This window comes from Tamandua tetradactyla, chromosome 22, assembly GCF_023851605.1.
Source record: "Tamandua tetradactyla isolate mTamTet1 chromosome 22, mTamTet1.pri, whole genome shotgun sequence".
Lineage (NCBI taxonomy): Eukaryota > Metazoa > Chordata > Mammalia > Pilosa > Myrmecophagidae > Tamandua > Tamandua tetradactyla.
This window is the reverse complement of record NC_135348.1, coordinates 43,142,889-43,158,461: the sequence shown is the minus strand read 5'-3', so window position 1 is coordinate 43,158,461 and position 15,573 is coordinate 43,142,889. Positions and strand designations below refer to the sequence as shown.

General features: G+C 37.0%; 1 protein-coding gene across 1 annotated transcript in view; it reads left to right on the top strand.

Moving 5' to 3' along the window:
- The window catches only part of FAT4 (FAT atypical cadherin 4), a 163,816-nt gene that overhangs the window by 82,885 nt on the left and 65,358 nt on the right, over positions 1-15,573 (top strand). Inside the window, exons 5-6 of the mRNA XM_077140084.1 lie at positions 1,066-1,988; positions 2,737-2,911. Coding sequence (XP_076996199.1) covers positions 1,066-1,988; positions 2,737-2,911 — 1,098 coding nt within the window. The remainder of the gene's footprint in view (positions 1-1,065; positions 1,989-2,736; positions 2,912-15,573) is intronic.

Below are 15,573 nucleotides of genomic sequence, written 5' to 3'. Positions count from 1 at the left end.
GGTACATACAGTTTCAAACCACCACAGTTAGCTAGATGCATACTCTGCCTCCTAGAATGATATCCCACAGCAGTTCTGCTTTGTTGGATCAATATGAAACGCATATGGCATCATGGGCAAATTAAGAAAGCACTATTCTAGGTCAGAAAATCTGTCTTTTACTTGTGCAGCTGGTATTGCCTTTTAAGTAGTTGCTAAATCCATAGGCTGATTCATACTCTACATCATTCCTGAAATCATTTATGGAATGAATATTTAGATATGCTTTTTACAAATAGACTGGGTCAAAAACTCCTAAGGAAAAAGATACAATAGAATATCTAACTATAGCCCAATAGTAGCTTGAACATTTATTATTTGGAATATTAATTTTACTTCTTTTGTATATAATTTTATGATAACATTCCATTCAAAGACGAATTGAAAAAAAGCAATTCTATATAACAAAAATTGAGAGTGAAATGTTTTCTCAAAATCTGTTCCTTGGCCAGCTACTTAAATGGGAACTAAAAAATATACATTAGTTCTGACAAGAAATGTAAAAGTAGACTTTAAGCATCCATGAGGAACACCATACATCAAACTATTTTATTACCCTTCTCTGAAAATTGGTGTTGGCCTCAATAAATTACTGGAGTTATAAGTGTTTGACTAATGGTATTGAGTGTTGCACAGTAAGCACTGGCCCCTTAGGAATTTTGTGATTGAAAGAAGGAACTGGAGAGTAAAATATCCAGACTCTGAAATATTTTTCTCCTCTTTAGTTGTGAAATTCAACATTTCAACACCATAGTAAATAGCAAGCACTGTGTAATAGATCATTAGGTCACCAGATTGTAAACATCTTTTCAGATCAAAAGTTAACCGACAAAAGAGTTTTGTGCAGGCATTATTTACTGCAAAAATTAGCTGTAGCTAAATCTTCCATAAGGTGTGAAGGGGAGCATCATATACGAAACGTGTAAAACTACATGCTGGGATTTTTGCTGGGATTTTTGCTAAAACCCAGTCTGCAACCAGTCAACACACCTTTAAGGAAATTTTATTTTTTCTCTTCAATTTCAGGCATTAACTCCCAGTTAGCATATAGCATCGCTTCAGGTGATAGCCTCGGGCAGTTCACGGTCGACAAGAGTGGTGTGCTGAAAGTCCGAAAAGTTTTGGATCGAGAAAGTCAGTCATTCTACAACCTAGTGGTCCAAGCGCATGACCTGCCACAGCTTCCAGCCGCCAGATTCACAAGTACTGTCCAAGTCTCCATCATTTTGCTGGATGTAAATGATAACCCACCAACATTCCTGTCTCCGAAACTGACCTACATTCCAGAAAACACACCTATTGATACTGTCGTTTTCAGAGCTCAAGCACATGACCCAGATAGTGGCCCAAACAGCTACATTGAGTACACCCTGCTGAACCCTTTGGGAAACAAGTTCAGTATCGGGACCATCGATGGCGAAGTGAGGCTCACTGGAGAACTAGACCGGGAAGACGTTTCGAATTACACCCTCACTGTGGTGGCTACCGACAAAGGTCAACCAGCTCTTTCCTCATCGACGGAGGTCATGGTCATGGTACTTGACATCAACGACAACAATCCCAGCTTTTCCCAGGCTTTGTATAAAGTGGAGATCAATGAAAACACACTGACTGGAACAGATATAGTACAGGTGTGTGCAGCAGATGGGGATGAAGGTACAAATGGACAGGTGCGCTACGGCATTGTTGGTGGAAACGCCAATCAGGAATTTCGGATCGACTCTGTCACAGGTGCCATCACTGTGGCTAAGACCTTGGACAGAGAGAAGACTCCTGCTTACTTGTTAACTGTTCAGGCATCAGATCGAGGTAGCACCCCCAGAACGGATACCTCCACCGTCAGCATTGTTCTACTGGACGTCAATGATTTTGTCCCCATATTTGAGCTATCTCCATACTCTGTAAATGTCCCTGAGAATTTGGCAACTCTACCCAGAACAATTCTTCAGGTCAGTATATTTAAATAAAACAAACGTTGTTTTCATTATATCTAATCGAAAAGTACTCCACCCCATCATATCCATGCCTAGCCCTCTCTTCTTGTTTTCCTCCATGGATGCTCAGTTGCAGATGTAGCCATATCTCGGGGTTTATGAAAGTTACGCCCAAGAACGTAATGATGTCCATTCAGATGAAAGCATTGCATTTCAGTTGTGTTCTTATGTGAATATTTATATGCACATTTGTTTGTTCTTTGATTTACAAAGAGATTAACCAATTAAAATTGAGTGTTTCAGTGGTTTGGCATTAACAAAGTTAAGAATATCGATATCGTTTTAAAAATAAATCATTGAAATCATTTAAAGCCAGACAGCTTTGTTGAAACCTTAATATAGGAACAAAGAAAGAAAATACAATGAGGTAAAAGTTAGAAAAATGAATGGTAAAAGGTGTCCTCCCTTCCTTCTTCACAATTTTCACCTAGATGAAACTGCTTTTAAAGATTTTTGTGAAGTCTTTCAAAAATGTTGTGCGTGCATTTAATGCATATTTTTACACAAGTAGACTTGTGCAACGTAAGCTATTCTGCACCGTTTTATGTTTTTTTTACTTGGAAAATTTAAAATAGAACTTTGGAATCCTTCCATATTAATACATATGGCTCTGCTTCATTATTTTTGATGGATGCATTCATTTCATGGTATGCATTATGTTCATTTTTCTCATATCCATGACGTGTATTGTTCGCTTCTATAGGTGGTGGCAAGAGATGATGACCAAGGTTCTAACAGCAAACTGTCATACGCTCTCTGTGCTGGCAATGAAGACAATGCCTTCACCCTCTCGGCCAGTGGGGAACTTCAAGTGACACAGAGTCTGGACCGGGAAATGAAGGACCATTTTGTCTTGATGATCACAGCTACAGATTCGGGTAAGCCACTTACACACCTTATCCAATTGTGCATAAATTCTATCAAATGTGAGTCACTGAAAATATTTTTGTGCACTATTAAATCATGTATTTGTTGAAACTGTTTAATGTTTGAAACTTTCTGAGTACATTCATGGAATTTATAACACCTTAGGAAATTTATATCGAAGTGGTAAGGGTTTTAAACCCATCATAGGCGAAGCTACGCTCCCATAATATTAAATGATTTCTTGCCTGTAAGCTGCTTAAGGACTTTTGCCTGCTCTACGAGGCATTTAAGGTATTTGGCTTTAAAAATCCAGAATGGTTCTAGGCTGTCAAAGATAATAAGGTTGGTCCATAGTTCTACTTCATTAATCCTCAACGTATTCCAAAAATGTAAATAGATGTAATAAACATTTGATGAAGCCCCAGAGAACTCCAAATGAATGCCAGTGATGCCAGGGGTTTTTAATTGCACTATTGTTCTAATGAACTACAATAGAAAGAATGGAATACAGTATACATCAACTGTTATAGTAAATACGTGAAATTGTATGGAAGGTAATATAAAATACAGTATATTGTTTAAAAACTAATATTGCTGTTTTACTCTGTTTTTGGAAAATATAAACTATAACCATAAACTCAGAACACTTCTAACACAACATTAAATGAATACAAATTGGTCAGAGAATCTTTGTGTCTTGAATATGGTAGATATTGGTTAAATATTTGCTGAATAAATGAAGGAGTCATTGACTTACAAAGAGATTAACCAATTGAAGTGGAATGTCTCGGTGGTTCAGCATTAATTAAGTTAAGCATATGGCATCATTTTAAAAATAATTCATTGAAATTATTTAAAGCCAGACAGCTTTGTTGAACCTCAAAATATTCAAATTATATATCTTTAATATTAATTTTCATGTTGAAACACTATTATTGATATAGAAAAATACATCTGAGCTTTCAAATGTGCTCTTTTTAATGTTGAAAAAAATTTGACTAATAGAACCCATTAGTATTTTTGTTATACATGATCAATTTTAGAGTGTATAATGTACTATTTCTTGGCATCATTTCCTATAAAAGAGCAGCAGATTTTGAGATTATGGGTTTGATAGATTTATGTTGCGTTTAAGTGATAGTGCCAACAAATATTAATTGAGAGGGAGTTCTCTCTATTTTATTCACCCTTTCCATTTGGGAGTGGAGTTATTTGGGTCTACTGAGTTGTGAAAGACAGCAGTGCTCCATGCGTGTGTGTGTTTGTGTGTGTGTGTTGTCATGTTTGTGAGCAACCATTTTACTGTATTTGCTAACTAAAACATCATAAACAATGATGACCAGAAAGTAGTATGCCAATCTCATAAACTTGCACCAAATACTCTGACATGCGTTTCCCTATTGAGTCATCAGTGGAAGTTCCCTGCCAGAGAGGCTATGAAGGCAGCATCTCCGCGTGGATGCTCAGAGCACTGCTGCGTGGCACAAGCAGATCGATTATTCTGAGCAAGACCGGGAGAGAACAGAGGGTGAAACTGGCCAAAAACTGGTAGAGCGTAAGATATATGGAACTAAGGCCTTATTTCTGTGTCACTTCGGCCTCAACTTTCTTCCCCAGTTGGGGAGGAATTGTGCCGTAAGCTGTAGGCACACAAATAGCCAGACCTTCGTGGAGGAGTGCGTGGGGAGGAGAAGGCAGGACCAGGCGTGAGCTCCCGAGGCACCATGCACTGCCCACGCGGGGCGAGAGGGTGTGTCACAGGCATTCGCGAGCATTACTTTTATTATCCAGTTACCCAAACAGTACGTGCTCTTGTCCCATTTTTACACATAGAGAACCCTAATTTCAAAGTGTTTCAATAATTTGCCTCAAATTACAAAACTAATAAGTAGCAATGTGGAGATTTAGATCCCAGAGCATCTGGCTACAGAGTGCAAGGCAGACTGAAAGCTTAAGTGTTTAGGAAAAGTAAAATATGAAAAATATTCTTTTCCAAAAGCAGTTTATTTGCAAAACAAGACTAATAATAATCAGTATAATATGATGATAAAAGCTCTGAATTTGAACAACCCTCGATTTGAATCCTGATTCTGTCCTCATTTTCTTTATGATTCAGGCAATTTATATCATCTCTGTCAGCCTCAGTACCTTCCACAGTAAAATAGGGATAATCTTGATAATGGGGGTTTTCATTGTAACAGTTAATTGAATCAAAATATGTTAAATTGGTAAATTCCATAGTGTATATAATTATTGTAATGATAATTGTGATGTACGCACTTCAAATATTTTATAAATCTTAGCGATATCACTCTTGATTCCTTACTTTATATGTCCTCTTATGAAGTCATGGTATGGCTGGTATCTAAAAAAATTTTTTTTAATCATGGTTCCTGTTGAGTTTGATCAGATAGATTGCTACATTAGGAATTTCCTTTACATATAAGCTATTTCTTTCTAAACTCTTTCCAGAGGATATATTCATAGTAATAAATGTTTAACCATCCCAAAAGACCACACAAAAAACTGTATTCAAATTATGAATAAAGAAGATTTTGTGGGGTAGCCAGCAAACCTAACCGCTGCTTGTAATGCTGTTTCTCTGTCATTAGAAAGAAAAAAACTCTTGATACAGGGAAAAAATATTCTCGTGTGTTAGACATTGGCAAGTCAAAGAGTTAGGAGAACTTTCACAGGGAGGGGGCTCACTAAAGCGTTGCTCTCCACATGCCACCTGCTCAAGCCAAATCCTGGTTCCAGGGGAACCAAACTGAAGGCGCTTCCGATGCCATCGGCCACAATCCTGAGGGAATGCTCAGCCCCAGAATTCCTAATATAAGGACAAATGCTGGAGGGTAACTAATCTCTGAGAAAGACCACTGCTGTTAAGTGAGGAACGTGAAAATCAAAGCATGAGAATGCTGTGCTAAATGTTGAGATACAAGAGATTGAGTAGAGGATTGTGGAAATTCATGTTACCAGCAAATTAAGGCATTTATAAGTCAGCCTGTCATTCAGGGTCTTCTATATGATGCTGGTAAAACAGTGCCCTGAGGTGCTTCACAGCCCTGGAGATTAAATAGTCCAGTAAACGGTACGCTAAAGCTCAGCTTCTTCTAAGCATTTTATTTGCAGTTGCCCTGAGATGGACTGGTGGTTCTTAGGCCCATGGCATGGAAGTATCCAATCATATGTTTGAAGGTCATTTGTGTGGTGTGGGCAACTATCAGGAGTTGTGAGGACTGCCTCACTAGATGGTCTTTAATGGCATTAAAACTCATACGTGGTCACAATCCTGTGTTCAGCTCTCGGGTAAACGTTTGGTGTCATGAACAGCCGTTTTTATGGGAGAAGGTGAGAGTTTTAGTTATCAGTTTTCACGATCTGCATTTTCTAGGAATAAGATCTCTGCCACAGGACTTAAAATATAGGGGTTGCGATGGGGGTTCAGTGGTAAAATTCTTGCCTGCCATGCAGGAGACGCGGGTTCCATTCCTGCCCCATGCACTTCCTAAACAGACAATCAAGGAAAACAAACACAAACGACCCAGAATTCAACAAATGGTGCTTCAAAAATGAGATACTCACATGGAAAAAGAATGAAATGTGACCCAGCCATACAGCATACAAAATATATATATATATACATGTATATAATAAACATATATCCACTGCTATTATTTAAAAGGCAGATTTGTAGATGACATGAAAATGTTCAGAAAAATTTGGAAACTTTTATATCCTAGATCCATGTTGTTTTCAAATTTGTAGTGTTTCTAAGTACCAGGAAAATCTCAAACTGTTTTAAATAAGAAAAATATCGACAGTTTTATTATTTAGCTCATCAATCACTCTTCCTTTGCCCTTTTTAAACTCTTCTTGGTGGCAGCCCCCAGATGGCCAACTCTGGACACACTGTAGGAATTGAAGAAGTAGCTTTTTATCATGTAAATGTCTAAATCTTTGAATACATTTTGGAGAAAATATTAGCATTCCAGCTATCCTATTTTTATTTATTGATGGCATGGCTTCAGAGCAGTACATCTGGAAACTCTCTAACTACTCCTGCTACTGCTTAAAATGAACTGCAACCTCATCCTTATGTGGGGGGGCAGGGGCGGGGGGCCTGGGGGAAGTGGGGGGCGGTGGGGGGGAGGCGGGGGACACAACGTTATGTGATGAAATAACAAGCCAGGAGGAAGCTACAGGAGTTCTAGCTCATTTGTTTCCTGTAAGAGTTAAGTATTAAACAGATTATAATTCAATTAAAGATGATATTTTGTTTGACTTTAAATTGAAAACCTGGATATTCTGCCTTCATTATATATTACCTATCCTTTCTTCTATGTTGGTGCTTAGTTTTATGACACAACAAGAAATTCGTTCTTTTAAAAACTGTGAACCATAAAGGGAAAATAACTGAAATCTATACATTGTTTATCTTACTTAACTGTTTTCTTATTCTTTTAATTGTTTGTATATTTTGTAAATTTATAAAATATGGCAGAATTGTTTTTGACAGAAATTTTGAGATTTTGAATTTCTGTTTACCTCAATGGTTTAAAACAGATTAAGAAGAAAAGTTCAAAAAGGAAAAATAAAGGAATAAGATATCTATCTTTACAGGACTTTTAATTATTTTGTACCCAGTACACAAGTAAATATAAAGGATTGATATCAGATTTAGAAAATAAAATAAAGCAATACTGGGGGGAAATGCCACTGCCTGACATTCACTCAGGGGCATTCTGAAGGAATGCCATTAAAAAGTGAAGGTCAAAAGTGGAAATTTTGCATGATAATTATATTTCTTTGATTTAGTGATATATTGATCAGAGCAGACAACATCACACTTAAAGGCCTGTTTTTTTTTTGTTTGTTTGTTTGTTTGTTTTTTTATCTAACTCCAATTCAGTTTCCCATATCTTGAACTTCCCATCCTTTTTCGCTGCTAAGCATAAAGTTTGGAGTTCAGAGTTGCGGTTCAAATTCCATCACTGATAAAAAGACCTTGTAAAAGATCCTTCACTCCCTCAGGAACTATTTCCTCGAGCCTAAAAAATTTAGCAACATCATACTTATGGCATTGTTGGGAGGACTAATTAAGATTTTTTTAGGAGGGAAAGTACTTTATCAAATTTATAAGCCTTAAAAACATAAAATCGTGTCATCATTATTGCAAATATCTTGAGTTCTTCTTCTGAATTAAGAGCCGGTGTTTAGGGAATATTACTGCTGATAATAGTCTGCATGGCCTTTCGTTTATGGGATTTATATCCTCATTATATTTTTATCCCCACATCTTTACATATGCACAGCACATAGTGAATGTCATTGTTTGTTATTCTGTCAATGTGAATTCTGCCTTTATGGTTTCACTTTTTAGTTTTCTACTGGTTAACTATTGTTTCTTTCTATACAAATATTACTAAACCAAGTCTCTGGTTGACTATTGTTTCTTTCTGCACAAATATTACTAAACCAAGTCTTGTACCAGCCATTTTTGTACACCAGTCAGTCAAACTCTTTCTCAATTAATTCCTGAGATTATAATAATACTGAGATGTCTGTCCTTAAATAATTGAGGCTATGTAATTTTCGTATTAATTTTTCTTTAAAAATTCCCGAGGCAGCTTTGAAGGTATAAATATGTACCACAGCAAGTAAAAACTCCTTCTAGGGAGGCTGGGGCTTCCTCTCAGCCAGTAGCACAAGTTCTGCAGGGAATGTGACACCGATGTTTTTTCTAAGGGGGAGCTTACTCTCAAGCAGTTAATTTCCTTTACTTGATTAGACCTTCTTTTTCCAATCAGCCTTCCTTATGAGATTTTTTTCCTTACCATTTTGCCAAACCAAAAATAAGTAAAATAATATAGTAAATATCAGGAGATTATCATGGAAAGCAGACTAGAATTTTTAACATAAATTACTTTGGATAATTAATTAATGAAATAAAAGTATAACGTAGAGGTAAAGGATATAGTCTTTATATCTAAACTTAGGGTCAAATCCCATCTCTGCCATTTCCCAAGAAGTTGCCTAGACTTTTATGTTCATAAATCAGATCTATCAAATGAAATTACTAATACATATATAAAAAGTATATTGGCTGGAATAAAAAAAAGTGGCTTATTTTAGCTATCGATATTAGTCAATATATTTGTCAGGCATCTCAAGCTTAGTAAGGCCAAAGTAAAACTTTTTGTTCTCTACCCAACACTGTACCCTCTCCAAACTGCTATCTGCCTAGGGTTTTATATCGCTGAAAGAAAACCTTGGCATCATTATTCATTCCTCTTCTTTTATATCATACATTTAACAAATCCATGAAAAAATTCTGTAGACGCTATCTAAAAAAACTCCCCAAAATGTCTGAATGTATTCACATTTTTTCCTCTCCATTACTACCAACTTAGACTAAGCAGGGCTAATGTAATATTTTCCCAATACTACCTGACTTCTGTCTGACAGTCCAGTTTCCAACAGCGGCCCATGAACTTACTAAAGTGTAGATCACATCGCTGCACTCCATTCCTTGCTTTACAACCCTTCAGAGAGCTTATTTTCTATAGGGGAGAAGCTAAGCCTGCCCATAACTATGTCTAAGAGTTTCTTCCAGAGACTCTCTTTGGTTGCTCAGATGTGGCTTCTCTCCCACTAAGCCCAACTCTGCAACTGAAATCAGTACTCCCCACAACGTGGGGTACTGACGTCCAGGGGTGTGAGACTCTTTGGCAACATGGGACATGACTCCCAACAATGAGCCTGGTCTTGGCACCGTGGGACAGTAATGCCTCTCTGACCAGAAGGGGGAAAGGAAAGGTACAAACAAAGTATCACTGGCTAAGAGAGTTTAAATAGAGCGGTGAGGCTATTCCAGAGGCTCTCTTATGCAAGCTTCAGTTATTTATTGCTAATTGCATTGGTTTGCCAAACCCCAATCAACCTCATTCTTGTTAACAGGAAAAAACACTCAGGGCTCTATCTGAGATCCTACAGAAGTTGCACATGCTAACTTTACTTATTAGAAACCTAAAACGTTCAGATGGTTCCTAAGCCAGATGTGTCCTGAGACCCAGAGGTACCAGTTTCGCCAAGAACATCAACCACTTCCATCCCTCTATTCCATACCCCTTTTCAAGATGAAAAAAGTTAGAATATCCCTAAAGATTGGGGGAAGGATCAGAGGAGAAGTTAGGGTTTAAGAAATCAGTATGATTAATGAATAATTCTATTGACAATTTTTTTAAGTCTCTAGTGTCTTGGAGCAGCTAGAAGGAGAAGCCCGAAATTGTGGAACTGTAATCCATACCAAAGTTTGAAATTTTTTCTATAACTACCTGTTAAAATGTTCTTTGAAATTTATCATGTTTTGAATGTTATATTTCACAATTAAAAATAAACAAAAGATTAAAAAACATCAAAAAAAACCCCCACCCCCCCAAAAAAGCCTTTCAGAGGCTTCCAAGAATAAACCTAAACTTTACCATTGTCCTGGTTTCTGCCCACGTATCTCACCTCTTCTGCTGACACCTACCAGCCATGGCGTGGTGAGTCTGCTCAGCAATGCTCTCTGCAGACTGTGTGTTCAGGTATCACACTGGTAGTTTGAAATCAGCCAGCATGGGAGTATGTACGCTATGGAAATCAGCAAACGCTGCAAATTGGGGTGACTTCCTTCTCAGGAGCTGGTTGTTAAACATTTTCCACACATTGCTGATGGCAGCCAACCTAGCCCCATGAAAATGCCAAGCTCCCCACATCCTCGGCCTCTTGCACTGAGGTCCTCTCTGCCTGGAGCGCTCTGCTTCCATGAACCCAAAGACCGCTATCATTCCGTCACTCAACCTCAAATGTCAAGTTCTCAGCGAGGATATTTCTGAAAAACAGTCTAATGTTCTCCTCTCTCTCCATGGTTATTCTCTATTACCTTGTTTTAGTTTCTTTTAAACACTAAGTGCTATCTAAAATTATATGCATCTATAATATAATGTATATGAGTATATATAGCTTGTTTACGGCATCAATATCTATCTCTGTTGTGGTAAAATGTAAACTTTCTAAGTCTTGTTCAAAGTTGAATTCTCAAAAGTACCTAGAATTGGGCCAGCGACACTCCGGGGACTTAACTGTTGATTTAAAGAACGTATTGATTAATAAAAACTAATATGCCTAACAGTGAATCACCATCCTGTTATTTTAACAGGCAACTGGTGTTCATATTTATTTACTATATTCGTATTTAGTATATTGTTGTGTATTTTTTACTTGCAGATTTTAAAGGACCTTCCAAAAGGGAAAATGCAAATCGTTTTAGTGCATTGCTGAAATTCCAGAAGTTTTCACTGCCTGGGATATGATCATTCAGGTTGACCTCTGCCTTGAAAAGCAGCACAAGTGTTTAAGGCTCAGTGGTGTTTAGTGTGATGTGATAAATTGCAGTCATATGTAAGAACCCACTGAAGCATTTTATGGCTTTAATTCAGTTTCAAGTGCTTAAAATATTGCTTAAGCTATATTCTCATGACTTTTCCCTGCGCTTTCTGGCTCTTATTCAATACTGTTTTCTATTAAACAAATTGAGACAGGTCATGTCTTCACTGGGTGCTTTGCTGCTTGTCTTTCCTGAATGTGATCCAGTATTTCAAAATCTGCATAAGTAGAAGCTATGTGCTTTTGAAATGTTTTACCATCTGGCAATTCTTTCATACCTAGGATTTCCAAAGCTAAAAGCATGAGTCTTCCATGTCTCCAAATCTCCAAGCACCTTTTTAGCTACAAAAATATATCCTACATCTGTTATTTGGCTTCATATACCTTCGACATAACGGGCTTTCACTTTTCACATAAAATTAGAACTGAGTTTGTCTGTCTTTAGTTTTGTTATGACAATTTTGGTGTATAGGTAAACCATTCCAATAGATATTATGCAAGCACTTTTTCCAGTTTGCATAGAAATGCCTTTTTTTTTTAACTTTAGCAGATTTCCCATGCTCACAAGTAAATGGACTCTGAGACATTAACTTGCGCCACTGTTTATTCAAAGAACTTACTTAGTATGTGAGAAAGCAATAAAACAAGATGTTAATGACCTCAGAGAGAAGATGCAGTTATAATTCATTACATTGTATGGAGGGATCTAAAAAGAGAATTATTTGTGTAAAATATTGTAAGTTATATCTGACTTAAAGTGATGATTTTATAGCCAGAAATATTTCTGGAGGGGTGTCAGTCCACGCCCTTTATTTTACAAATAAGGCAACTGCACCCAGGATAATTGAGCAGTTTGTCAATACATACAGAGCCAGTTAATGACAGAGTCAAGAATCATATTCAAAGTTTATGACTTTCAATTGAGTTCTTGTTCACCTAACTCTATTTATTAAATATTTTTTGAAAGTAGTAGTTACTGATTCACTGTATGACATAGATTTCCAAAAAATCCAACTTTAGATTGCCTTTTATTGTCTAATTTGTTCTTCATTGTTCTGTATATAATAAAACATTCAACTGTAGTTTTTATTTCTCCCAAAATATAAATGGTTCAAAATCTTTCCTAAGTGAACCCAAATTAAGTACAGATTCCATAATTTCAATATAGATTAAATTTAGTCATTGTTCAAATATATCCCCAAGTAGAAGAGGGTATATACAATTTTTTTAGACTTCTCAGGGAGAAGATGGTAATATGGCCAATTACCATTTTGTATTTATTAAATTCAAACAGTAATGCAAATTTATTATATCTTATAAATGAATTCTGATTACAGTCAATGAGACTCTTGTGCTTCTATGGATTTTATTAATAAGCAAAAGCATCTTAATATTGATTTGTCAGAAAATGTTTACCGAGCGCTCTCTTCTACGGATTCTTGAAAGTGCTGGAGGGAGAGACAGTGGTGACAAACGTCTCTATCCTTATAAATCTTGCATTCCAATTAAAAGATAGACAATAAATAAACTATATGATGCATAGAAATGGGATGATATGTAATGTTATAAAGTTAAATAATGCAAGAGGTTAAGCAGATAGAGAGCGAGGAGGTGGAGGTGATATTTTGACAGTGTAGTCAGAAGAGGAAAATGTGAAGATCTGGGTAAATAAAGTTGCGTGCAGATGAAATGATACAGACTCAGGGATTGAGTTTGTTTTCTCTGAAAAGTGGGCCTGGGTGGCTGCACTAGAGGGAAGGAGAGGAGGAGTTTCATGAACGAGCTAGGTAGATACCACATCACCCAGGGCCTTTTAGGCTACAATAAGGAACTTGGCTGTGGCATAATTTTATTCTTGGCCTGGTAGCTTAGTCTTTTTCTCTCACTCCCTCGCCATTTTGGCACGTCCGGTTCTTCTAGACCTCTGAATTACAGGCCTCACTGGCGACTAGTGATGATGCAGTCTTGTCTCTCTAACCCTATTGGCCTTCTCCTTAGTCCTCCACCTGCCCAACATCCACTGCTACAAGTACACTCAGGAACAGCATCTCTATGGTCCCAGTCACTCATCCATCCTCCCTGTGTGATTGGCTACCCTCCCCTGGAGGCCACACCCTAACTCCGCCTCTCCTCAAACTGTATATAATCCAGGGCTCACCGAGCCTCATGGTCTTTAGCTACTGGCGGCCCTGGCATAAGTGTCTACCAATAATAAAGCTACCTCGCTTTATGCCTTAATTGGCTCGGCCTCCAGTCCTTTAGACCCGCAGCGAGGTCTCCTGCGCCCCCCTTGGACCCAGACCCCCGGCTGGAGCCCCTTTTCTGCGTGCAGCAGTGTCGTCTAGCAAGCAGTAAGAAGCTAAGGAGTAGAGGGTCCCCGATAGCTTAGCGGTTGGGCAAAACCGCACTTGGCATGAATGATTTTGGCAAGATCTGACTTTGTAGAGAAGAGGCTATCAGAAGCGGTGGTGGAGAACAAGAATGGAAATAAAGAGGAAGAATAAAAAGCTGCCTAAATGGTCCCTGAGAAAGGAGATAGTGTTTACATTTAGGTGGAAGCTGGAGAAGTGGTGTTAAGCCCTCGGATAGCTTATCCACTTTTGAGGTTTACAGGTTGGACTTCATGATGAGTCTAGATACAGAGAGTTAGGGAAAGAGATGAGTCAGGCATGAGCCCGGGATTATTAGCCTTGGAAACTCACAGATGAGGAAGACTGGGAGAGAAACATTTTGTGGCAGAGCACCAGAATTCTTTTTTAGATATATTTTTTATTTTATGGGATATACAAGTGGAGATGTCAAAAATAAAATTGAATATAAAAGTTTGCTTTCTAGGGAATGCATCCCAGTAGATGTACAACTTGGGGAATCTTAGGCATGTAAACAATATTTTTCATATGCATATTGCATTTTTGTGCCAAAATTTTTGCTATATTTTTCACAGAACCCCATAAATTAGGTACTGTTATTCCAATTTTATGGATTAGAAAGAGAATACCAAAACCCAAAAAAAGCAGTATTAGAGAAATTAACCAATTTGATCTAGGCCATGTGGCTATTTAACAGTGAAAACAAGATTTGAATTGAGAGAAGTAACTTCTTTACCATACTCTACTGCTTTCCCTATACCGGTTTGTCTGCTACATGCTAGTACTTTAAAGGCCTTCTTTATAAGAATCTCTTCTCTTTGGATAAGTATTATTTTTATATTGAGAAGAGCATCGGTTATGAAGTTAGGATACTTACAGTGTTCTGCCATTTGACAGCTCCTAAAATAAGAATGCTCATAAATTCAATATAAAAGGATTGCTCACTTCGTCATATCAAGAAATGCATTTCTAAGGGTTTTGTGGAGTACAAAGTGCAAACGAAATGTTAGCTAGGATACCAAGAATATAAAATATGTATGCATTTACGCATGCATACACACATATTGTAGTCAGTTGGGCTGTTCGTGTATTTGTATTTATTTTGGGGATAGGAAATTAACCTGCGTATGAATTAAAAGTCAACCTCTATACATCTATTCAAAGTTAAATATGCTAAAGGGATATGGAGATATTCTGACTATAGGTTTTGGCTAGAGTTCAGTTATAAAGTGTCTAGGTGATAGCATAATTTAAAGGTCTGAGGGGAGAAGTTCAGTTATTAGCATTTTTAATCAAGGACATTTGTCTTCTGACTGAAACAAGGCAATAAACTTGTAAGGGATTGGAAATTACTTTTTAATGGAGGGGAGATATGATATTTTTACAAAAATTAATATTAAAAGCTAAGAGGGGTAATCATTATGCCTTATTTTCATAGCAAAAATATGATGATATTTGAGTTTATAGTGAACTGTCACATTGTTTTGTTGAGGAGTTATTACATACAAATGGCTCTGAAGTCAAAAGCGAGGTCACTTCTGTGGAAAATGACATTTTACATCTGAATAGAGCTATTTCTTAAAATGTTCCAGTAAGATGACATTTTGTCAGTATTAATGGTGGGAAAAGTTTAGAAAAGAGTTTGCCTTGTCTGCTGTGATAAATACTTTTAATAACGAAAACTGCTTTAAAACTTTCATAAAGCACCAATGATTTTATAAATTAAATAGTGCTAGAGCTATCATAGTGTAGGATTTATATAAATTCCTTTATATAATTACTCAGCCACTGTAATAAATTAAATTATAAAATGGAATTTTAAAATACAAAATTCTTGGCCATAATTGCAATGTTGAGTGCTTGTTTATTTT